We start from the raw sequence: 23,992 nt of genomic DNA on the forward strand, positions 1-23,992 counted from the left end.
AAAAAAATTTTTTTCTATTCTTCTAATGTTGTGCCTATATGAGACAATGAATGTTCATTAAATTTATTGTGATCATTATTTGGTAAGTCAAATCATTATGCTGGACATCTTAAATTTATACACTTCTGTGTGTCAACTATATCTCAATAAAATTGGAAGAAAAGAAAGTAAGAAAAATTTTTAAAAAGAAGAAAAAATAATAAAAACAAGTTTCAAGAAAATATAGCTTTCCCAGTAGGTGGTCTATCAGAACATGAAGCCTCCCAAAGGATTCTGGGAACCTCCTAATTCAACCTGTAGGATCATCACATCAAGATCAAATGAAAGCCCCAGAGTTCTCAGAATCAGAGACGGCTCCGGAGGACACACAGATGTGCTCTTACTGACTTCCTGCCCCGTGGTAGAAACAATTCACTCACAGAGAGATCAGGACCACAGACTCTGGGGAACAGCAGCCTCCGGCTGCACCTCTCACGGAATGTTAGCCAGAGCGCCTTTCGGTAAAGGTCCACAAGCTTCGCGTTCACTTCTTTCCCCCTCAGGGCAGCTCTGCCACCACTGAGAAGCCTCACTGAGGTACAAAAAGGAAAGACATCTCCTACCTCTGCTTCTTAAGAAGCACTTAGAAAAGAAAGCAATTGGAATAACCTTCCTTTTTAGAGATCCTCTACAATCCAATTAAGTTAGGAACCCGTCAGGAGAACTAGCGAATTCAGGGATGAGTGACTGAACATTCACAGACCCCTGGTACTCTCTTTCAGCTGGATGCCCTCTGCGACCACATCTGTGGGTCATTTATATGCCGCAGATCAGACGTATGTGCATGGGGGCAGGGGCCAGATCAATTAAACTGTTAAGCACAGAGGCACAGGCGCTTGAGTCCTACATCTATGGAACAAACCCTCACAGAGCATCTCCTCAGAGCAGGCACTTAGGTTGACCCTGGTCTGCAGCCCTGAACAACATGGTCCCTAACCTCACAGAGCAAACAAACCAACTGCTTAATCCACTTGTGATGTTTAATGCCTTCAAATGATGAGGAGGGGGGATGCAGGGGAAAAAAAGAATCAGGCAATCATTTTGGAGTAAACATCAAATGTAAATTGAAATGACCCAAGAAGATTCAAAATAAGGAGGATTTAAGAGACAGATAACATGATCTGTTTTGATCAAGGACAACAAATTAGAATCCTGATAACCGGGCTTCATCGTAGGGGGAAAGGTAAAACATTTCTATGCCCAAGTTCAACCCTCAGGAAGTGGTGAGAATCTTCTGTAACACGCCCAGTGCAGAAATGCAAGAGCAGTCAACTCCAAAAAGGTGATGCAAACAGGCAGATGAGAAGGCAACTTCCAAGTTTCAGTGTGTCCATATCAAATGATCCTGTCGGGACACAATCAGCACTGTGCGGAAACCACAGGACAAACTACCTGTTTTCCTCAATAAAGAAACTGCAGGAAAGGAAAACCAACCAAACAAAGGGAAGGGAGAAGAAACCTACCAACTGAAAGAGATGAGAAATATATCAACCACTTTACCAACACCAGCTTTATTTGGATTCTGATTCAAAAATTTTGTAAAAGGAGAACAAAAAGACCAAATAACATCTACTGAAACTACTGAGAAAATTTGCATATGCTTAAATATTTGAGGATATTAAAGAACTACTGTTAATATTTTTAGGTGTGCTAATGGTATTGTGGTTATGTGTTTTTTAAAGGGGCCCCCTGTTGTTGGCTTCCCTGGTGGGTCAGAGGGTAAAGCGTCTGCCTGCAATGTAGGAGACCTGGGTTCAATCCCTGGGTCGGGAAGATCCCCTGGAGAAAGAAATGGCAACGCACCCCAGGATTCTTGCCTGGAGAATCCCATGGACAGAGGAGCCTGGTGGGCTACAGTCCACGGGGTCGCAAAGAGTCGGACACGACTGAGCGACTTCACTTTCACTTTCCTGTTGTAAAAAACACTTACTGAAATATTTGTTGATGACATGATATGACACCTGGGATTTGCTTCAAAAATAATCCCAAAGGGGAGGGGGTGGAGGTCAAAGACGACCGAAGGCTGTCTGTGCACTGACAGTTGTTCCAGCTGGATGACAAACACAAGCAATTCATTCTCCTCTTGCTTCACACAGTTTGGAAAGTTCCCACAATAAAAAGTTTGAAAAGCAATGTGGAGCCTGCCCTTGAACTCTGACATAAGGTCCTGACCACATTCTACAGTCCCGACTCTAGTAGAGAGCAGCAGGGTCAGGTCCACGCAGCTGGGACAGAGCATGGGATGCAGGGCACGGGGAGGAGGGAGACGGTCGGTGCAAGCAGCGGGGCGGTGGGAGGACTCACCTACAGCAGACAGCGCGACAGTGGGCTTCCGTGTGTCTCTGAAACGTGAGAGCCAGAAGTCAAAGGCCCGTCCACCCGCCACCACCCACCTGGGGCCTCTCTCCCTCTGCTTGCGTTTCTTCAGTTTCCTTTCAGGGGGTGCTGGGGCTTCACGGGGAACCTTAATAAGTGGTATAAAGAAAATCCTGTCCCCCTTCTCAACCTCTTCAACTGAGGCAGAATCTGAACTTCAAATCATATAGCTGTCTCCACAGAGCACAAATTATAGTATTCAATAGCGCGGCCTAAGTGACTGAAATGAACATGCAGGGAGCCAAAAGGCCCCTTCCTGGGTCATTCCTCCTAAGGAACAAGGGGACAGTTGTAGAGACGCAACTGTGCGAGAACCTTCCAACAGCACAGCCAGGATGGTGTGAAAAACTACTCTGGATGTCCCCAACAGCCCAGAGGTGGAAGCCACTCAAGTGTCCACTGCTGAACACATAAGCCAACGACGGTCTATAGAGACAATGGATTGTCACCAGGCCTTAAAAAGGAAGGAAAGGGGGGCTTCTCCAACGGTCTGGTGGTTGAGACTTTTGCCTTCCGATGCAGGGGGCGTGGGTTTGATCCCTGGTCAGGGAACTAAGATCCCACATGCTACATCAAAGGGATGAAGGAAAACCAAGGAAGAAGATTCTGCCACATGCTACCACACGCTGCACCTTGAGAACATTATATTAAGTGAAATAAGTCAGTCACAAAAGGATGGACACTGTGATTCCACTTACACATGGTACCTGGAATAGGCAAATTCACAGCAAGTACAGCTGCCAGGGGCTGAAAGGAGTAGGAACTGGGGGGGGCGGGGGGGCAGTGTTTAATGGGTACAGAGTTTCAGCTTTGCAGGATGAAAAACTTCTGGAGCTTCATTGCACAACAATGTGAATATACTTGACACAACCAATCTGCACAGTTAAAAACGATTAAGATAGTAAATTTCGTTTTGTGGTTTTTTACTACAGTTAAAAAACAAACAAACAAACTATTCCTGGATACAGCGGGAGACTCAAATGGTCAATGGTTCACTGCAAATGGTCAGTGGGCACGCAGGGCTGGGAGGACCAGACGAGGCACAGCTGCAGCCCTGGCTTATTGAGAAGGCAAATCAGTTCAGTGTCTTTCCATTTTTACATTATGAAAACAACCGTTTCATATAAACGAGGGATCCTTGCCCCAGAGCTCCCGGGGGACTGCTTGTTTGCTAAGAGCCCCTCTTGGTCCACTTCCCCTGGATTTTCTGCTCCCTCTCCCTCTTCTGGCGCTGCCTTCAGACCCATCACCTCGGAGGTGCGGACCTGCACGGGCCACTGGTGAAGTCACCTGTGCACACCTTTACTCCCTGAGAATCCCTTCCGCTGGACTGTCTGCTCCAGCAAACCTCAACACCTGGCCTGTCCTCTGCCTACAGTTCACCTCTCAGTGTAAAGTGTCACAAAATCACTGTCATTTGGGACAGTGGTGGGGGAGAGGGTGTCCTGTCCCGGGAACCCCCCAGGCCACGCAGCCCCTAGCTAGGGGTTACAGGGAAGGGAACCTACTCTGCAAAGAGAAAGGGGAACAGCCGTGTACTAAGAACTCAGGATGCGCAGACTCCAAGACTGGGCACTCCTCCACGGTTAGCTCCATGGGGAGCTGGCCTACACACTGGCTCTCGGCACCCTTTCTGCGGGCGGTGGAGTGGCACCAAGAGCTGAGCAGCTGTCTGAGGGCACTGTCCACTGCAGACCCATGTGTGTGCCCAGCGAAATGCCCCCACCGTCACCTGCATTCCCATTGCCAGAACCTGGGTTTCTTTGCCAACCGGACTTTCCCGGGCTGCTGGAGCCCGTTTTGCAAACCTCTGTGATGGGCCTGAACTGCCAGGGAACGAGGCCCCTGTGGACAGCCTTCATCCAGGGACCGAGAGCAGACGGCAGCCCGCTTCCTCGGCCCCAGGTGGGTCACCTCCAGGGAGAGAGTGGGGCGCTGGAACCCAGTGTCCCCCGGAGGCTCCACCGGTTCACTGCCGTGCCCAGGAGGATGACGCGCCCTCTCGCTCACCTTCCTGAGCCAGTCTCCCCTCGCCCCCCACTAGCAGTTCTGTCCCCTCCTAAATAAGGCTCCTGCAGGACCTCCCTGTCTCAGGGTCTGCAGCGAGGGGGCCAAGGTCCCGTAGCAGCTGAGCGCTTATGCCCTTTCACTGTTCTTACTTGATATCCCAAATGTAGATGTAGGTGTCCACCGAGCTGGTGACCAGGAGATCAGGCTCAAACACTGCCCAGTCCAAGTCACTGGAAACACAAGGAGGAAAGAAGACAGCAATGACGAGAAAGCACTGAGTGACATTCCAGAGCATGACCAGATTTCACTTCTGGTGGCTTCGAAAAGTCACCCTGAAGGGGCCCCTGAACATGGTTTAGGCTGGGTATCTGGGTATTTAGGCTGGGTATCTCCCAAGTCCCTTGGGAAAGAAGACTTCACTGAGCTCTGAAGGGAACTTTCAGGTCCTTCCCTGGTTCCCCCCTGCTCCCCCAAGAGAAACGGAGCACTTCAACTTAAAACACGCACACACACAAATGCACACAGACACACGTGTGTGCCCGTAAGACAAAACAAAGCGGGGGAAAAAGCATAGAATTTCTCACTTACTGCCTTTTAAGTCAGACTTTACCACAGAGACCCTGAGTAAACCCCACATCTTCAAAGCGGTGGCAAAGTACCATGTCGCCACGCAGCTTCCACGGAGGGCAAGAAGCCTCTGGCGCTCCCTACCAACGTCGTCCCTCCTCAGAAGGCACTTACTACACACAGAGTTAACAGCCTGGGGTCCGGCCTTCCCCACCACCTCCCTCGCCACCGTCACCGCTTCCTGCTGCTGCTTCCCACAACAAAATGTCCCCACCCAGAGACAGTGACCCAAGGGACATCCCAGGAGCCAGCTGGAAGGCCCTCAGGGAGAAGAAACCGCACATCCGGGTAATGGACTGTGAGGCAGGAGCCCCACGAGGTGCCCAGGCAGCTGGACCCAGGGCTAAGAGCTGGGCCCCGAGGTCTCACGCGCCCGGGCACCGCTGACCGTGAGCCCCGGGGCGTTCCTCAGGCGTCGCTGCATCTCCTCCTGCAGCAAAGGAGCACTGCCCTTCACTCTGGAGCAGGCTGTGCCCATCTCGGTATCTCCTGGGATCAGGGTTAATAGCTACAGGGATGCGGGTTCCCAAATTCCAGCTGTTCCTCGCCATGAAAGCCATCACTTCAGGACTACTAAGGACCCAGCAGACACCCAGGGTCAACGCAAACCCAGAGGGTCAAGCCCGGAGGGGGATGGTGGCTTTGCTTCATTTCCCCCGAGATGGGACCAAACGACAGAGGCCCGGAGCGGCGGAGGGCGGTGCCTACCTGATGACGCGCGTGTGGCCTTGTAAGGTCGTGCCAACCTCCCCACTGCCATCTTTCCACTTATAAAGGTCGACCCTTTGGTTGCTCTGGAAAGAAACAAGGGGAACGCCATCTTAAACGTCACTGCTGAACTGAAGCTACAGACACGCTCCTGAGCACGAGAGCTATGGGTCATGGAGCCCTCCTCCACTGTCAGAGGAACCACCCCCTGCTCTGAAGATCACACACCCATCTCCCCAGTCGCTGTCACACGCCGGGTTCTCAGCTCATCCTTCCCATCGTCAAAAGCCAGGAGGCCACCTATCACACACTGAAAAAACGCCTGCATAAGAAAGAAAACAGAACCACCACCGAAAAGGGTGTCCCGGAAGGCAAAACCATACAAGACTCCTTGACACGTGAACTTCTTTAAGGTTAAGCAGAAAGACACAGGGCAAATGGGCCAGAAGGAACCGCAACTACAATAAGAAAAAGGAAGAAAAGAAAAAGCTTCCATCAAACTACATTTCACTTAACAAACAACAGGCCAGCAAATGCTCCCCAAATATCATGAGTTCATGAAACATACTGAGAGTGGATCAAGATTACTAATACACTAACTACTATTGGTAATCTAATCATTTCTAAAGACTGGTTTTCATTTTAGCTCAGAGACACTTGTACAGAGCTCTGCGGTTTTTACCCAGAAATGCCAGTTTCCAATTCTAAATAGGTAACGTTCTTGTCAAAAGGTTAGAATTCAGAATGCTTCCAGTAGGAACAGGAGTGAAAAGAAAGGTCTTCCTGATCTTATAATAACATTCCCTGCCATTTCCAGGGTCTGCTAGGGCCAGTTTATGGAACAGGAACGTTAAGAAACCTCCCCTCTGCTTTTTCTTATCACGCTGCACACTAGATGTCATCACCCACACCACAGATGAGGCAACTAAGACTCCAAAAGTTGGGTGGGTGCCCAAGAGAAAACAGTGAGCATTAAAACTGGGACCTGACCTCCGATTTCCTAACTCCAAAGTGCTTTCTCCTGTAACTGCCTTCCAACCAAGACCAATGGAGGAAAAAAAAAAAAAAAAAAATGAGTGAAACTGAACTTCATCAAAATGAAATGTCACAAACAACATTATCAAGGAATTAAAAAGATAGTCTACAGAACTGGAAAATATACCTGCAGATCTGATCACTGATAAAGGTCTACAGTCTTACAACTAAATAGCAAAGAAAGACAAATAACCCAATTCAAAAACAGGCAAAGGACTTGAACAGACAAATCTCCAAAACATGATATGAAAATGGCCAACCAACACACAAAAACGTGTTCAACGTCATTAGTCATGAGGGAAATGCAAATTAAAACCACGACACCTACTCAGAGGACTAGAATTTTTAAATTACAAAAACAAAAACAGGAAATAACAAATTTTGGTGAGGCTCTGGAGAAACTGGAATCCTTGTGCAGTGCTGATGGGACTGCCAAACGACCCAGCCACTGTAACAGATGGATGGTTCCACAAAAAGTAAACGCAGACTTACCAAGTGGCCCTCCCACCACCCCTAGGAATATACCCAAGAGAAGAGAAAATGGGTACTCAAAAGAGTACACGCACACACATGTGCTTATCAGCACTAGTCCTTATAGCCAGACCAAATGACCACTGGTGGACGAAGAGACAACACGTGATGTATCCATACGAAGGAATACTATTCAGCCATTAAAAGGGCAAAGAAGTGTTGATACATGCTACAACATGGACAAAGAAGCCAGACACATAAGGTCATGGATCGTCTGACTGCATTTGTATAAAATGTCCAGAAGAGCTCAATCCAGAGACAGAACACAGAGAGGTCACCAGGGGCTGTGGGTGGAGGGAGGAACTGCTTAATCGTAGTGGGGCTTCCTGTGGAGCAATGGAAATGTTTGGGAATGAGACAGAGGTGGTGATTACATAACACAGTGAATGTGGTAAAGGACACTGAACTGTTCACTTTAAATGACTGAAAAAAATCAACAAGGCTCTGTCTTGCCCCTAAACACAAGAGTGTTAGTCCGCTTGGGTCGAGCACTAAGGGCTCAGCCTAAACCTGTGGTTCCCAATCAGGAGAGATTTTGCTTCCCAGGGGACACCTGACAATGTCCAGAGACATTTGTGGTTGTCGCGATGGGGGTGGGGGGATGCTGCTGAGATCTAGTCGGGGAGGGGCCGGGGTGCTGCTGGTTTCCTGCAAAGCCCAGGACAGACCCCGCCACGAAGAAGGACCCAGCCTGACCCTTCAACAGTCCCGGGAACCACTACCAATCTAGTCGCCGTCCCTTGTTAAAGGCAGACAGTCAGATTCTATTTTGGAAGCGACAGGGAAGAGCCGCTTTTTGTTCCTTCTAAAGCTGACAACACTGCTCTTCTTTCTTTTGTAAGATGCTTTCCTCTCACAGACTGTCATTCCTGATAAGAACAGACCCAGACGGCACAGCGAATGGTCACATTCCCTGGAGGATGAGGACTCCTTCAAACACTGCCCTCCCTGCCCAGTGCAAAAGGAGCCAGAGGTTTAGATCTCTAATCGTCCTAGGAGAACAAATCCTGATAAAAATTCTGGCCAGGGATACTAGAAATGATCTAAGCCCAGGTCTTTTTTGAGTCTGGAATCCCTTGGAAAATCTAACAATTTGTATGCATCTTTTCCCTGGAAGAATTCATATATAAATAGGTACATAAAATTTCAGGGGGTTAAACAAATCTAACGAATCCTAGTCAAGAAAAGGATCCCTTCCTTTGAGTGGAAAGGTGCCTGGAATCTTCTGATCACTCTGAAAGCAACAACAATCCCCCCCAGACCAGCTCACCAGGTCCCTCCTTAGAAGGTCTTTCTGAGTCCCTGGCTAGTTATACTCCTAAAATGAAAACGGGTTCTTATCATAAACAGACTGGATTCAATCCTTAGAAATACTGATGGGCCCCTGGATTCTTTTCATATATAACTTAAGTCTGTAATTTGCTTCCATCTTCCTTTAAGAAGCATGCACACCTCTTTCCCATTTGAGAAAGGTGAATTACGTTCTCTTCTCTACACAGAACACAGACCTACCAGCCCAGATCTCACATTTAAAAGACTTTTCCAGTACTCGTTACATGAGCTCACCGAGGCTGCAAAATAGTGCGCGAAGCTGTCATGAGGATTCCACTGCACAGCTCCAATGTCCCACTTGCTCTGGCGTGAGATCTTCCGGTGACCTTCAAAGGGGGCATCTAGACTGACGATGTATAGGAATCGGCGGCTAGGAAAACAACATCAACACTTTAACAACCGAACAGCATTGGCACAAAGATAGAAACGCACATTTGGAATGACACACAGTACGCAAAAAAAAACCTCCCCAGATGCACATGATGTTTACTGACTCTGAAAGGCATACAAGTGACCAGAGCAACTCGTGGCTGCTGAACCCCTGCGAGGTCTGCCTCTAGAGATGGCCCTCCCTCCTGTATCCCCCGAATCCTGACCCCTCCACCAGATTCAGCGCCTCAGGCTTTCCTCTTCCCCCAGCTAGGATCACAGCTGATTCCACAAGACCCCCACTACACAGTCTGCATTTCGACTACAGCACCTATCTCCATAGCAGAACTGCTCTTGTAAAGGCTCCTGTCCCAAAGCAGCTGAACGTTTCGGGGTATGGACCACGTCTTGAGTATTTCTGTATTCCCTCGTCAGTAGGCAGTGCTTTGCATTCAGTAAGTGTGGGTAAACCAAACACATCACTTATCACTTAGCCAAACATTCTGTAGAAAACCTCAGATTCCCATGCAAGTTGATGACCTGGTGACAGGAACCAAATCCACACTATTGGAAGGGGGAGGAGGAACCAAAACATAATAATGATGGAAACAATAATCATATTAAGTGCCAATAATGTTCACAGTGCCAATCAAAAAGAAGGATCTGAAAATGGGGAGGTCCTTTGTCCAACTATTTTTCTTCTAAGGGAAAAAATCCTTGGTGGGTGGACCAACCTCTCAGCAGCCATCAGCAGCTCTTTGCTGGGGAGTGCTCTGAGTGCCCAGGGTATCAGCGACGACAGGTGAGCGAGACAACGAAGACAAAGATGAATTGTCCCTGCTCAGAAGAGACAGGAATTGAAAAATAAAAGTGGCAGATTGAACTCTAGCAGAAGCCCTAGGAGGGATAGGTTAAGAGACAAGGAAAGCACAGGTTACAACACAAATTCAGAGAGTCTGTGGGGCTTCTGAGAAAGCTGGTGCAGAACAAAGGCCTAGAACCTCTGACCTCTTCCTAAGGAATCAGTTGATCGTACGGCCAGCATCTTCTCATTAGAATGAAAACAGGGCAAAGGCCCGACACTATACAAATGACGCGGTATCAACAGGGGAACCCAGAGACAGCACGGGGAAATGCAGACTAGCAGAAGGTGGGTACCTCCGGATAAACATGCCTGATTGAACATACTGGTTGCCTTCATCCCCCCCCGAAGATCCACTAGAATAAAGGTGAAAATATAAAAGAGAGAAATCCACAAAGACACGGAAAACGAGAGAGGAAAAGATGGAAAGCAGGCCGAAAAATGGTAACTGATCTAGAGGAAAGGCAGCCAGCAGCCAAGGGCCTGCAGGGTGAGGTGATTCACACTGCAGAATCCAGGCTGGCAGGGGCTGGAGGGGGAGCGAAACTACTTCAGAGGAGCCGGGGCTGGGGTGGGAGGGGTGGGCGGGAGGTGCTGCGCCCAGAACAGGGCAGGAAGCGGGGGGTGGGACCCTCGGGCCTCCTCCCCAGTACAGCACTCACCACGTGTGGCTTTCAGTCTCCAGTGATGGTGTCAGCAGGATTCTTCTCAGGGGAAATGACCAGCCCAGGAAAGAACAAAAGCAAACAAACAAAAAACGAAACCAAAGCCCTGAAGATGATGTCCAGCTGAGCTATTTAAGATCCTGAAAGATGATGCTGTTAAAGTGCTGCACTCAATATGCCAGCAAATTTAGAAAAGTCAGTAGTGGCCAAAGGACTGGAAAAGGTCAGTTTTCATTCCAATCCCAAAGAAGGGCAATGCCAAAGAATGCTCAAACTATCGGACAACTGTGCTCTTCTCACATGCTAGCAAGGTAATGCTCAAAGCCCTTCAAGCTAGGCTTCAACAGTATGTGAACCAAGAACTTCCAGACAACTTGGAACACTCCAACAAAAGGGCCAGGTTTCCAACTGCTTTCTCACTACAGTGAGCTCCACCATCACACACGTAACCAGAGACTGCACTTACTCTCTAATATTAACACAGAGCCCATGAGCATCAGTCACGGCAGGAAACTGGAAAGACAGAGACCAAAACAACCAAAAGGGTAAAGAAAGGAAGCGGGCAGCACAGAGGAAAGAAGGAAGCCGACACTCATCAGCCTCAGAGACATAGAAGAAGACAAGCCAAAGTACAGAGAACAGGAGCTCTGAGAAATTAAAATAACCATTGAAAATTTTAAATCTGATAGAAGGGTTGGAAGTTACAGTTGACAAAAACTCCAAGAATGCAGGACTTTGCTTGTGGTCCAGTGGTTAAGACTCTGCACTTCCCACGCAAGGGACAGGGGTTCAAATCCCTAGTTGGGGAACTAAGATCTCACATGCTGTACGGTGTGGCCAAAAAAATAAACAAAGACACTCTCAAAATGCAAAATAAAAAGACCAAAAGACCAGAAGAGAATCCATTCCAGGTATCCAACAAGCCCTAAGAGGAGCTCCAGAAAGAATGGGGAAAATTATCAAAGACAGAATGCAGGAAATTTTCCCCAAACTAAAGACACAGATTTCCAGACTGAAAAGGCCCTCCACGTTTCTAAAAATTATTCTGTATTTTACTCTGGTGATCACATGAGTGCATATATTTGTAAATTTATTCGAGCTGTACACTTAAGGCTATACCTTACCACACATATTTTAAAGCTCAATATAAGAAAATGAAATGGTGAACTTTAAGATCATGTTGAAAACCAGTATGGACGTATACATGTCTAAGAACACACCAAAACAGAAACATCTGCATGATGTCCTGTTACACGATCCCGTTTTCTCCTAGAATGCTACAAAGGACAATACCCACAGCAGTCAATACTGAGAAGCCTAACGTTTAAGATACAGTTATTCCAGGGCACCTGCAAGTATCTTATGGGCTGTTAATATGGCTGCTGTGCTGTGCTCAGTTGTCAGTCATGTCCAACTCCTTGCTACCCTTTGAACTGTAACCCACAAGGCTCCTCTGTCCATGGGGTTTTCCAGGTAAGAACACTGGAGTGGGTTTCCATTTCCTTCTCCAGTTAAAATGGCTACATAATGCCAAGTATATATTATTTTTCGTTTTGTTTAGATAAAGCAGGTAACAATGTCAGAAAGGGGAGGTGGGTCCCTCTAAGCGCCCAGCAGAATGAATGAAAAAAGACATACCCAATCAGTCATGGTGAAAACTTCACACACATAAGAGGTAAAGCTAACACTAGGGATAAAGATAAGATTTCTCCAAAGGTAAAAAATAGGTCACATACAGAGTCCAGAATCAAAATAACACAGGACCTCTTGCCAATAACACTGAGAAAAAGAACCCCGAATATGATTCAACACAATGGTTATATGACTATATTGGCAGGAGGGGGAAAGCCAGGTGTTTCTATAAGGGACTCACAGACCAAACAAAGATGCTCAATACTCATCTTCTATTGTAAGAAGTCAGCTTGAATATTTATGATAGATAAATCAAGATGCAGCAGTATATGCAGTGTGTGCATATCAGTCACTTAATTATGTCCAACTCTTGGCGATCCCACGGACTGTAACTCGCCAGGCTCCTCTGTCCATGGAATTCTCCAGGCAAGAGCACTGGAGTGGGTTGCCATCTCCTTCTCCAATATGTAGTATACCACTTGGAAAACTGGAGGCAATCCAAAAAAAACAATAGCTAAAAAGTCTCAAGTGGACAGAGAAGGACATTATACAGTGGTAAAGGACCAACCCAACAAGAAGGCGTAACAACTGTATGCACTGAATACAGGAGCGCCTAAATACATAAAGGAAATATTAACAGACATAAAAAGAGAGATACACAGTAACACAATAATAGTAGGGGACATTAACACTCCACGTTTATCAATGGGCTTGCCAGCATTTAACATTTGCAGACTTTCAAATCTCAGACATTCCAGTGGATGTATAGTGGTATCTCATTATTCCCAGTGACCAGAGACATTCATCATCTTTTATGTTGGCCATTGATACTTTTTCTTTCATGAAATGTCTATTCGAATCTTTGGCTATTTTAAAAATTAGGTTGAAACAGACATTCATATATTATCAATGCAGTGTCAAATAAATTATTTTTCAAATAAAAAAAAGTCTCCAGTGGTTGCCTCTGGGAGAGAGATTAGGGTGGGGAAAGGGTGAGGCGGAATTCTGCTGACAATACAAGCTTTATAATGCTACTTGACCTTTTAAACATGTATAGGCATTTCCTTCATTAAAAAAAAAAAAAAAGAGGTTTAAAAACTGATTAGGAGCAGCTTCTCTGGTCCAGTGTTTAAGACTCTGTGCTTCCAAAGCTGGGGGTGCAGGTTCAATCCCTGGTCAGGAAACTAAGATCCCACATGCTCCATGCCACAGCCAAAAAAGAAAAAAAAATTTTAATAAAAAATTTAAAATAACTGATTCAGAAATTAATAATATACACCAAAACCACTAAATTGTACATTGAAATGGGTGAACTGTATGGGTATGTGAATTATAGCTCAATAAAGTTCCTTTGTTTTTAAAGTGATTGAGGGAGGGGAGAAAGGGACATAGCAAATTTTCCTCATCTATGCATCCAGTGTGGTACAAGAAAGTGGTATCTGGAGAGAGGGGGTCAGAAGGAAGAGGGAAACTTACTTTGCATGATACGCCCTTTTGAGTTACTTAATGTTTGCAATGGTCTTATTTAAAAGTAAATTAAAACATGACTTCGAAATTAATGAATAGAAAACAACTTCATTTTATAAATGGGTCCACAAACCACAAAGTTAATGAAAATACAGCTGAATCTGAGAGGCAGCAATCTAGAGCAACATGAAAGGGAGAGGGGGACTCTGACCATTAAATGCTATCATACCGGTACAATGTTAGGGTGATTAGCAAACGCAGGGATGGACTTCACTTGCCATAATCTTAATTTTGAGCCAGAAGAGACTACAGAGATTACGTAATTCAATTTCTTCATGAGGAAATCCGATTTCTTTATGAGCAAACTGAAGTCCAAGGAGGCCAACTGAATAAACATTGGGGGCTCATAATCAATGGAACCCAGATCCTCTCAAACCTAGGAACCAACTACCTGTTAGATTGTACCAGACAGCATCCTTCCAAAGAGTCCGCGCATTAAACAGAAAATGGCGATTTCAAGACCACACTGCCAGTAACGAACTAACATCTCAAAGCAATTTTATCGCTCACCTGTTAGGGCAGAGATGCAAATAATCCCAGTGAGGACCGCTGAGGTCACTAGGAGAGTGGAACTAAACCCAGTGACTGTAATCCTTACATTAAAGAAGCGCTCTCCAATTTCCCAGAAGCCTCTGGATTTGCAACTCACTCCCGGAAACCACGGCAGGCGAACTCCGCCAGCTCACTTACCCGGAAAGCACTGCATGCTGCCCCACGCAGTCCACGGACATGGCGGTCGCCTGGGAGAGAGAAGAGGCGTTCAGTCCTGCCAGCGAGACCAGCCCAGGTCGGCACCTGCGGGGCTTCCTCTTCCCGTGGCCCAGGCAGTTCCCTACAGCGGCCTCTTTAACCCCCTTCTAGTTCTCATCCAAACCTCACATTCATCTTCCACAACAGGGCAGCTGCGATCTATTCCGCCAGGGGTACACACAACCAAGCGGGTAGAGTCTAAATTGAGGAATCAAGTCCTGGAATCGTCGCAAAATCCAACTAGTTCACAGCAAACTGAGCTACTAAGAGCTCCTTCCGAACACACACACACACACACACACACACACACACACACACACTCCATGCCTTTCCAAAGGACATGGACTTCTCCAAGCTAAAGGGCAGTTGAATATTTTTAAACACCACTTCTGCTGACTCTACAGTCCTATTCTTGAGATGCTCAATTCCTATTTAATCTGAGATTTCCAGCACATTTTACTGGTTTCCATTTCCCAGGTCTCCCAACTTCTAGAGAGCACCAGCTTTTCAGGAGCCGATGTCCAATTTCCAAAAGACCACACTGAATCAAGGAGATTTGCATACAGGCCGGAACATGAGAGAAATTTTAATCATGGCAGCTACAGCCCTAAATTCTCTTACTTGGACAAATTCAAGTCCTGTTGCATTCCCAGGGCATTATCTGAAACAGTCTGTGCTGCTGTTTGCTTAAGTGCTCTAAGCTCTTTCCAAGAGATAGTCCAGAGAGAATGCATTTTGTACATCCTGCTACACTCACAAATCACAAATGGTAAACAGAAATTCTCTTCCTCACTTTCATTGGTCTTCTTAATGGGTTTCTCACTCATATACCCCCAAGAAACTTGTAATATTAGGGACAAGATGTCAGAGTGTTTTCATGGAGGCTGAGAAGGGGATTATTACGCATTCTTCATTTCACTGGAGTCGTAAGCAGAGAAATGCCAAGCTGCAAAGACAGGCTCTGAAATGAAATGCCATTTCCAGAACTCTTCTGGACAATTTATACGCTAAGGACATGAAAGAGGGCAAGATGGTACCTGCAACCAGGAGCAGTGCCATCTTTCTAGAGGGTGTGTGGTAGCAAGAATCCTAGGGTGGCTCCAAGATTCTGGGCCCTTGCTATTCACACACATTCTCCCCGTTAGTCTAGGTACTAATCTAGTAAAAGCACTTTGAGGTGTATTAAGGACCCACATCAGTTCACCCTAAGATAAAAGAGACCTGAAACAACCCCAATAACCCAAATGCCCATCAGCTGATGAATGGACAGAGCATGGGTTACACACACAGTGGCATACATGCTACAGTGTGAATGAACCTTGAAAACATTACACTAAGTGAAATAAATCGGAAAACAAAGGGTAAATACTGCATAATTCCACTTATATGAGGTGTCCAGAGAGTACAACAGAGGCAGCCAGGGACTAGGGGGCTGGGAGTGAGGGGATTCGGCTTAGTGAGTACATAGTTTCCATCTGGGATGATGAAACAGTTACTGGAGGAGCAGACAGAGTTAGAGAGACCTCCACATCAGCCCTTTAAAGGCAGGTCCAGAGGTCAGAGCCAGAGGAAGTCAGAGATTTGGAGGGTGAGGGATTTAACACGGAGAAGACTCTGCTGCCAGCTACGAAGATGGGCAGACCACAGGGCAGAAGCCGAGAGTGATCCCTAAATAACAATTGGCAAAAAACAGGGACCTCAGCCCCATAACCCCCAGGAACTGAATTCTTCCAACCACCTGAATGAGCTTGTTAGCAGATTCTTCCCTAAGTCATCTGGGGAGCTCCCAGATGAGGACACAGTAAAGTGATGGCTGGCTTTCAGCCTATGAGACACCAAACAGAGAAAGCAGCCTGGACTTCTGACCTACAGAGTATGTGTGTGTGCACGCCTGCACACACAAGTGAGCTCAGTCATGTCCAACTCTTTGTGACTTACAGTACTGTAAGCTAATAAATGGATGCCACTTCAAACTGCTAAATTTGTGGTACAGAGACAATAAAGGATAATTTGGTAATAATACCAAAAAAAAAAGTCATGTTCTCTGACTCAGTAATTTCACCTCCAGAATTTATTCAAAATACAGCAAAACGTTTATACCCAAAGTTGTTGGATTCATGTTATCTATAAGTAAATTACAGATATCTATACAATGGAATATTCCAGAAGCATTAAGGGCTGCCACAGAAAAATGCAGGCACCTAGCCTACAATTAGAATATCATAACTCACCATATCTCCTCGTCAGAGTGTTATTTTTTAAGAAGTAAAACAAAAAAAGACCCCACACCTAACTTATACTTCCCTACCCCTACCCACCCCCACAAAAAAGAGGCCAATGTTATGTTTGCAAGAGCACATGAAGGAGGGTTATGCTAGGCTGCTCCAAAGGGGGAAATGGAGGCAGAGAAGTGCTTTAAGACAGGATGTGAAATAAACTGATCAGTAAAAGGTGGCGTTTATCCAGGACAGGAGCCCTCCGGAAGGCCTCAGCACCCTCAGTTTTCTCTATGGGGAACGGCTAAGAGATGTTAAGTCCGGATGTCAGAGGGTGAGGAGCCTGGGGCTCTTACGCAATACCACTGCAAGAGAGGAAGGGAGCTCCACAACGAGGAGAGAGGACTCCCACCAGCCTGTGAACAGGGCTTGCTGTAAAGTAAGCCGCGCGAGTAAAGGCTTGCACTTTACTTACAGAGGGAAAGTGATATTTCATTCTCTATGAACTAAAATTTAAATCGGCTATTTAGCCTGAATAACACTGAAAAAAAGTATATGAAAATGTTTCGATGGTAGAGATTTTTATGAGATTTTTATTCCTCTAAATGAGCCTACATTCTTACATTATTTATGTGCAGTATTTTACAATAAAAAGCCCTACTATCTTTTCAAGGCCCCCTTCCAAGCCTCTTCTCTTTCCAGCTCTGCTCACAGCCTGGGCGTGACATTAAAGGTCACTTGAAACCGCTCTTCTGCTCCTCCTTCTGCCCATCTCACCCCTCTCCCTCCCAACTCCATCCCAACACTCCAGCCATTCGCTCCAGGAATTCTTCAGAATTCCTTCCAGGTCCTCAAACTCAGGCAAGCACTCTCTCCTCTTCTGGCCTCACACCAGCTGCTTCCTCTGCCTTGAAGACCCTTCTCTCCAGTCTTCACCTGGCCCATTCCTTCCTGTTCTGTCTCTTTTAATTTATTCCAATCTGCTTGCACACAGTCAGTGCCCACCTATGCTATCACAGTACCCAAGGCTCACCTTTATAAGGCATTTACGCTTTGTTTTTGCTTTGGGCTGTGTCACCTATCATGTGGGATCTTAGCTCCCTGACCAGGGATCGAACCCGCGCCCCCTGCAGTGGAAGCATGAAGTCCTAACCACTGGACTGCCGGGAAGTCCCTACACAGCACTTACCATACTTTACAGTAAGGATCTACTTACTGATAGGTCTCCACCATCACACTGCAATTTCTTGAAGGTAAAAATCAATCTGCTAGCACAATGCCTGGTCCATGGTATATACTCCATAAATGCTAGCTACTGTAGACAACACAGGTCTTATAAAAGCTTTTGCTGGACAAAAACTCGTACATAAGTGTCATGGCAGCATTATTCATAACAGCCAAAAAGTGGAAACAACCCCAACGACCAACAACTGATGAACGGATAAATAAAATCTGGTACATCTAACAATGGCATGTCACAAAGGCCATATATTGCATAATTCCATTTGTATGAAATCCTCAGAAGAGGCAAATCTATACAAACAGAAATTAGGTTAGCCGCTGCTGCCTAGAGCTGGGATATCAGGGTACTGGGGGGCTGATGGCTAAAGGGTACAGGGTTTCTTCTTGGGGTGACAAAGATGTTCTAAAAATTACTGTGGTCAAAAAATTTTTAAAAAATTGCTGTGGTCAGAGCTACATACTTTGTGAATATACTAGAACCGACTGAATTGTATACATTTTAAACAGGTAAATCATATGATATGTGAAAAATATTTCAGTAAAACTGTTACCCAAAAAATGCTATGGTAAAACACTTTCATCTTTTAAAAAATAACAGGTATGAGACTTTATAATAGTCAAATGACACTGAATTTGGAAATGAATTGCATTACACATCCACTTTGGGTTTACAGTTAAATTTAGGTACAAACACAAGGTTGTGTTAGAGAGTTGATCTCTGGGAAGAATCTGTAATACAGATTCATAGGATTATCTGTCTTGATTGGATACAAAGGAAAGCCTCCCTAGAGGCCTCTGCTACCTGCAGAACAAAGGCTAGGGTTGGTTTCTTTGAAGGGACTAGGAAAGAAAGCAGCTCTTCCTCTTTAGATCCCAGCTGAATTAGAAAGAGCTGTCCAAAAAACAGAAATGTTTTGCTTGCCATCCTTCTAAATGATGCAAAGTGGAAACATTCAGTCAATGCAAATCAGAGCTAGGTCAGTTCCCCTAAGATCAGGATGTCAGGTGCCTGAGCACAGACTGTGACATATGCATTACCAGACTCCATAGAATAATCCCACAAACTGAAACCCACTGATAGAAAAGGATCAGAGCATTTAACATGACAGATCCCATCGCTTTAAATTAGAGCTGTTACATTGTTGCCAAGCCTCCTTTCAAACCACCCTGCCTAAGGCTCAGGAGAGGTTATCTATCAGAGGTCTGCTTACACACTGAGCACAATGAGCCTTTCTTGGAAGTCTCCCTCTTTATCTATTATTTCTTACTGGTGTATAATCGCTTCACAATGTTGTGTTGTGATAGCCACCACTGCACAACAAAGTGAATCAGCTATTATGTATGTGCCTATGGGCTAGGTCGCTTCAGTCTTGTCCGACTCTGCAACTTTACAGTAGCCCGCCAGGCTCCTCTGTCCATGGGAATCTCCAGGCAAGAATACTGGAGTGGGCTGCCAGGCCCTCCTGCAGGGGATCTTCTCAACCCACGGATGGAACAGGAGTCTCCTGCACTGCAGGCAGATTCTTTACCCAATGAGACACCTGGGAAGCCCCGGCTATATGTACACATATAGACATATATATGGGAGAAGGAAATGGCAACCCATTCCAGTATTCTTGCCTGAAGAATTCTGTGGACAGAGGAGCCTGGTGGGCTGCTGTCCATGGGGTCGCACAGAGTCGGACACTACTGAAGCGATTTAGCAGCAGCAGCATACATATATATCTTCTCCCTCTTGGACTTCCTCCCACCACCACCCCCATCCCACCCATCTAAGTCTTCACAAAGCCCTAAGCTGAGCTCCTTGTGCCTTACAGCAGTTCCCACTAGCTATCTATTTTACCCATTAGTGTACACAAGTTAATTTCTAATCTCCCAATTCATCCCACCCTCCCCTTCCCTTGTGTCCCCATGTCCACTTGACATCTGTGTCTCTAGTTAGTCCTGCCCTCAACGTAGATGTATCTGTACCACTTTTCAAGAGTCCACATATATGCATTAATGTACAATGTTTGTTTTTCTCTGCCTTACTTCACTCTGTATGAGACTCTAGATCCATCCAAGTCTCTACACATGACCCAACTGCATTCCCTTTTATGGCTGAGTAATATTTTGTCACATAGATGTACCATGAATTCTCTACCCCTTCATCTGTTGTTGGACACTTAGGTTGTTGAAGTGAAGTCTCTCCCTTTAAAATGAGAACATCCTCACTTCCCCAAAAACTCAAATGGTACAAACTGGCTTCACAAGGAAAGTCACCTAAACTTTCTGAGTCTCAGGTTCCTCATTTGTAAAATAAGAGGAGAGATGCGATGACTCCCAAAGGTCCGCTTAGTTCCATGAGTCTGGCCAAGACTGCTGCTTCCTCAGGCAACTTTTCTAATATCAACATTGTAATGAACATGCATCAAGCATTTAATGGACACTGACCCCTGCTAAGGGATCTGCGCAGTTATCTCATTTTCAGTTCAGTTCAGTTCAGTCGCTCAGTCGTGTCCGACTCTTTGCGACCCTGTGAATTGCAGCACGCCAGGCCTCCCTGTCCATCACCACCTCCCGGAGTTCATTCAGACTCACGTCCATCGAGTCCGTGATGCCATCCAGCCATCTCATCCTTGGTCGTCCCCTTCTCCTCTTGCCCCCAATCCCTCCCAGCATCAGAGTCTTACCAATGAGTCAACTCTTCGCATGAGGTGGCCAAAGTACTGGAGCTTCAGCTTTAGCATCATTCCTTCCAAAGAAACCCCAGGGTTGATCTCCTTCAGAATGGACTGGTTGGATCTCCTTGCTGTCCAAGGGACTCTCAAGAGTCTTCTCCAACACCACAGTTCAAAAGCATCAATTCTTTGGCACTCAGCTTTCTTCACAGTCTAACTCTCACATCCAAACATGACCATAGGAAAAAACATAGCCTTGACTAGACGGACCTTAGTCGGTAAAGTAATGTCTCTGCTTTTGAATATACTATCTAGGTTGGTCATAACTTTTCTTCCAAGGAGTAAGCGTCTTTTAATTTCATGGCTGCAGTCACCATCTGCAGTGATTTTGGAGCCCCCCAAAATAAACTCTGACACTGTTTCCACTGTTTCCCCATCTATTTCCCATGAAGTGATGGCACCGGATGCCATGATCTTCGTTTTCTGAATGTTGAGCTTTAAGCCAACTTTTTCACTCTCCACTTTCGTTTTAATCAAGAGGCTTTTTAGCTCCTCTTCACTTTCTGCCATAAGGGTGGTGTCATCTGCATATCTGAGGTTATTGATATTTTTCCCGGCAATCTTGATTCCAACTTGTGTGTCTTCCAGCCCAGCGTTTCTCATGATGTACTCTGCATTTAAGTTAAATAAGTAGGGTGACAATATACAGGCTTGACGTACTCCTTTTCCTATTTGGAACCAGTCTGTTGTTCCATGTCGAGTTCTAACCATTGCTTCTTGACCTGCATACAGGTTTCTCAAAAGGGAGGTCAGGTGATCTGGTATTCCCATCTCTTTCAGAATTTTCCACAGTTTATTGTGATCCACACAGTCAAAGGCTTTGGCATAGTCAATAAAGCAGAAATAAATGTTTTTCTGGAAATCTCTTGCTTTTTCCATGATCCAGCGGATGTTGGCAATTTGATCTCTGGTTCCTCTGCCTTTTCTAAAACCAGCTTGAACATTTGGAAGTTCACAGTTCACGTATTGCTGAAGCCTGTTTTGGAGAATTTTGAGCATTACTTTGCTAGCGTGAGATGAGTGCAATTGTGCAGTAGTTTGAGCATTCTTTGTCATTGCCTTTCTTAGGGATTGGAATGAAAACTGACCTTTTCCAGTCCTGTGGCCACTGCTGAGTTTTCCAAATTTGCTGGCATATTGAGAGCAGCACTTTCACAGCATCGTCTTTCAGGATTTGAAACAGCTCAACTGGAAGTCCATCACCTCCACTAGCTTTGTTCGTAGTGATGCTTTCTAAGGCCCACTTGACTTCACATTCCAAGATGTCTGACTCTAGATTAGTGATCACATCATCATGATTATCTGGGTCGTGAAGATCTTTTTTGTACAGTTCTTCTGTGTATTCTTGCCACCTCTTCTTAATATCTTCTGCTTCTGTTACGTCCATACCATTTCTGTCCTTTATCAAGCCCATCTTTGCATGAAATGTTCCCTTGGTATCTCTAATTTTCTTGAAGAGATCTCTAGTCTTTCCCATTCTGTTGTTTTCCTCTATTTCTTTGCATTGATCACTGAAGAAGGCTTTCTTATCTCTTCTTAACAGAATGTGGTCCACTGGAGAAGGGAATGGCAAACCACTTCAGTATTCTTGCCTTGAGAACCCCATGAACACTATGAAAAGGCAAAATGATAGGATACTGAAAGAGGAACTCCCCAGGTCATTAGGTGCCCAATACGCTACTGGAGATCAGTGGGGAAATAACTCCAGAAAGAATGAAGGGATGGAGCCAAAGCAAAAACAATACCCAGCTGTGGATGTGACTGGTGACAGAAGTAAGATCCGATGCTGTAAAGAGCAATATTGCATAGGAACCTGGAATATCAGGTCCATGAATCAAGGCAAACTGGAAGTGGTCAAAGAAGAGATGGCAAGGGTAAACGTCGACATTCTAGGAATCAGCGAACTAAAATAGACTGGCATGGGTGAATTTAACTCAGATGACCATTACATCTACTACTGCGGGCAGGAATCCCTCAGAAGAAATGGAGTAGCCATCATGGTCAACAAAAGAGTCCAAAATGCAGTACTTGGATGCAATCTCAAAAACGACAGAATGATCTCTGTTCGTCTCCAAGGCAAACCATTCAATATCACAGTTATCCAAGTCTATGCCCCAACCAGTAATGCTGAAGAAGCTGAAGTTGAATGGTTCTATGAAGACCTACAAGACCTTTTAGAACTAACACCCAAATAAGATGTCCTTTTCATTATAGGGGACTGGGATGCAAAAGTAGGAAATCAAGAAACACCTGGAGTAACAGGCAAATTTGGCCTTGGAATATGGAATGAAGCAAGGCAAAGACTAATAGAGTTTTGCCAAGAGAATGCACTGGTCATAGCAAACACCCTCTTCCAACAACACAAGAGAAGACTCTACACATGGACATCACCAGATGGTCAACACCAAAATCAGACTGATTATATTCTCTGCAGCCAAAGATGGAGAAGCTCTATACAGTCAGCAAAAACAAGACTGAGAGCTGACTGTGGCTCAGATCATGAACTCCTTATTACCAAATTCAGACTGAAATTGAAGAAAGTAGGGAAAACCGCTAGACCATTCAGGTATGACCTAAATCAAATCCCTTATGATTATACAGTGGAAGTGAGAAATAGATTTAAGGGCCTAGATCTGATAGATAGAGTGCCTGATGAACTATGGAATGAGGTTCGTGACATTGTACAGGAGACAGGAATCAAGACCATCCCCATGGAAAAGAAATGCAAAAAAGCAAAATGGCTATCTGGGGAGGCCTTACAAATAGCTGTGAAAAGAAGAGAGGCGAAAAGCAAAGGAGAAAAGGAAAGATATAAGCATCTGAATTATCTCATTTAATCCACAGGGAACTCGGTAGTTGGAGAAAAGAGTTACCAGCAGGCATGAGAGTGCTAACCTTACAAAGGCTGGCTTACAAGGCTGACTCCTGACTGATATCTCGGACCTGAGGTGGTGGTGTTGGGGTGGGGCGTTCTCATATTCCCTAATTGATAAGAAGAGCTTGCTGTGTCTAAACTATATGTACAAACAACATGGTGCAGGCAGAGCCATTGTTGTGCTTCAGAGAATGCAGAATTTTGGTCTGTGCTAGCCAAAAGGTTCCTACATGACCAGCTCCAAAGAAAAACCTTGGCCACTGTGTCCCAAGGGAGCTTCCCTGGTAGACATCATTAGATGGGTGTCAAAATTCGATGCTGGAGGAATTATGCATGTCCTGAGCGACCCTATGGGGAGATGACTCAAAAGCTCATGCCCTGTTTCCTCCAGGCTTCACGCTTCTTCCCTGAGATGTTGCTTTGTGTCTTTTGCTCCGGTAAATCGTAACTGCAAATACAAGTGTGAATCCTCCCGG

At 45.5% G+C, this 23,992-nt stretch overlaps 1 protein-coding gene across 3 annotated transcripts in view; it reads right to left on the reverse strand.

Annotated features, from left to right (window-relative positions):
- The window catches only part of LOC138095891 (GATOR2 complex protein WDR59), a 66,532-nt gene that overhangs the window by 37,397 nt on the left and 5,143 nt on the right, over window positions 1–23,992 (reverse strand). For all 3 annotated transcript variants that reach the window (XM_068991836.1, XM_068991838.1, XM_068991837.1), the window contains exons 2-6: window positions 14,404–14,453; window positions 8,893–9,028; window positions 5,761–5,846; window positions 4,575–4,655; window positions 2,344–2,381 (exon numbers count right to left, since the gene is read on the reverse strand). In XM_068991836.1, coding sequence (XP_068847937.1) covers window positions 2,344–2,381; window positions 4,575–4,655; window positions 5,761–5,846; window positions 8,893–9,028; window positions 14,404–14,453 — 391 coding nt within the window. The remainder of the gene's footprint in view (window positions 1–2,343; window positions 2,382–4,574; window positions 4,656–5,760; window positions 5,847–8,892; window positions 9,029–14,403; window positions 14,454–23,992) is intronic.

The sequence above is a fragment of the Capricornis sumatraensis genome, chromosome 20, assembly GCF_032405125.1.
Source record: "Capricornis sumatraensis isolate serow.1 chromosome 20, serow.2, whole genome shotgun sequence".
NCBI classification, from domain to species: Eukaryota; Metazoa; Chordata; class Mammalia; order Artiodactyla; family Bovidae; genus Capricornis; species Capricornis sumatraensis.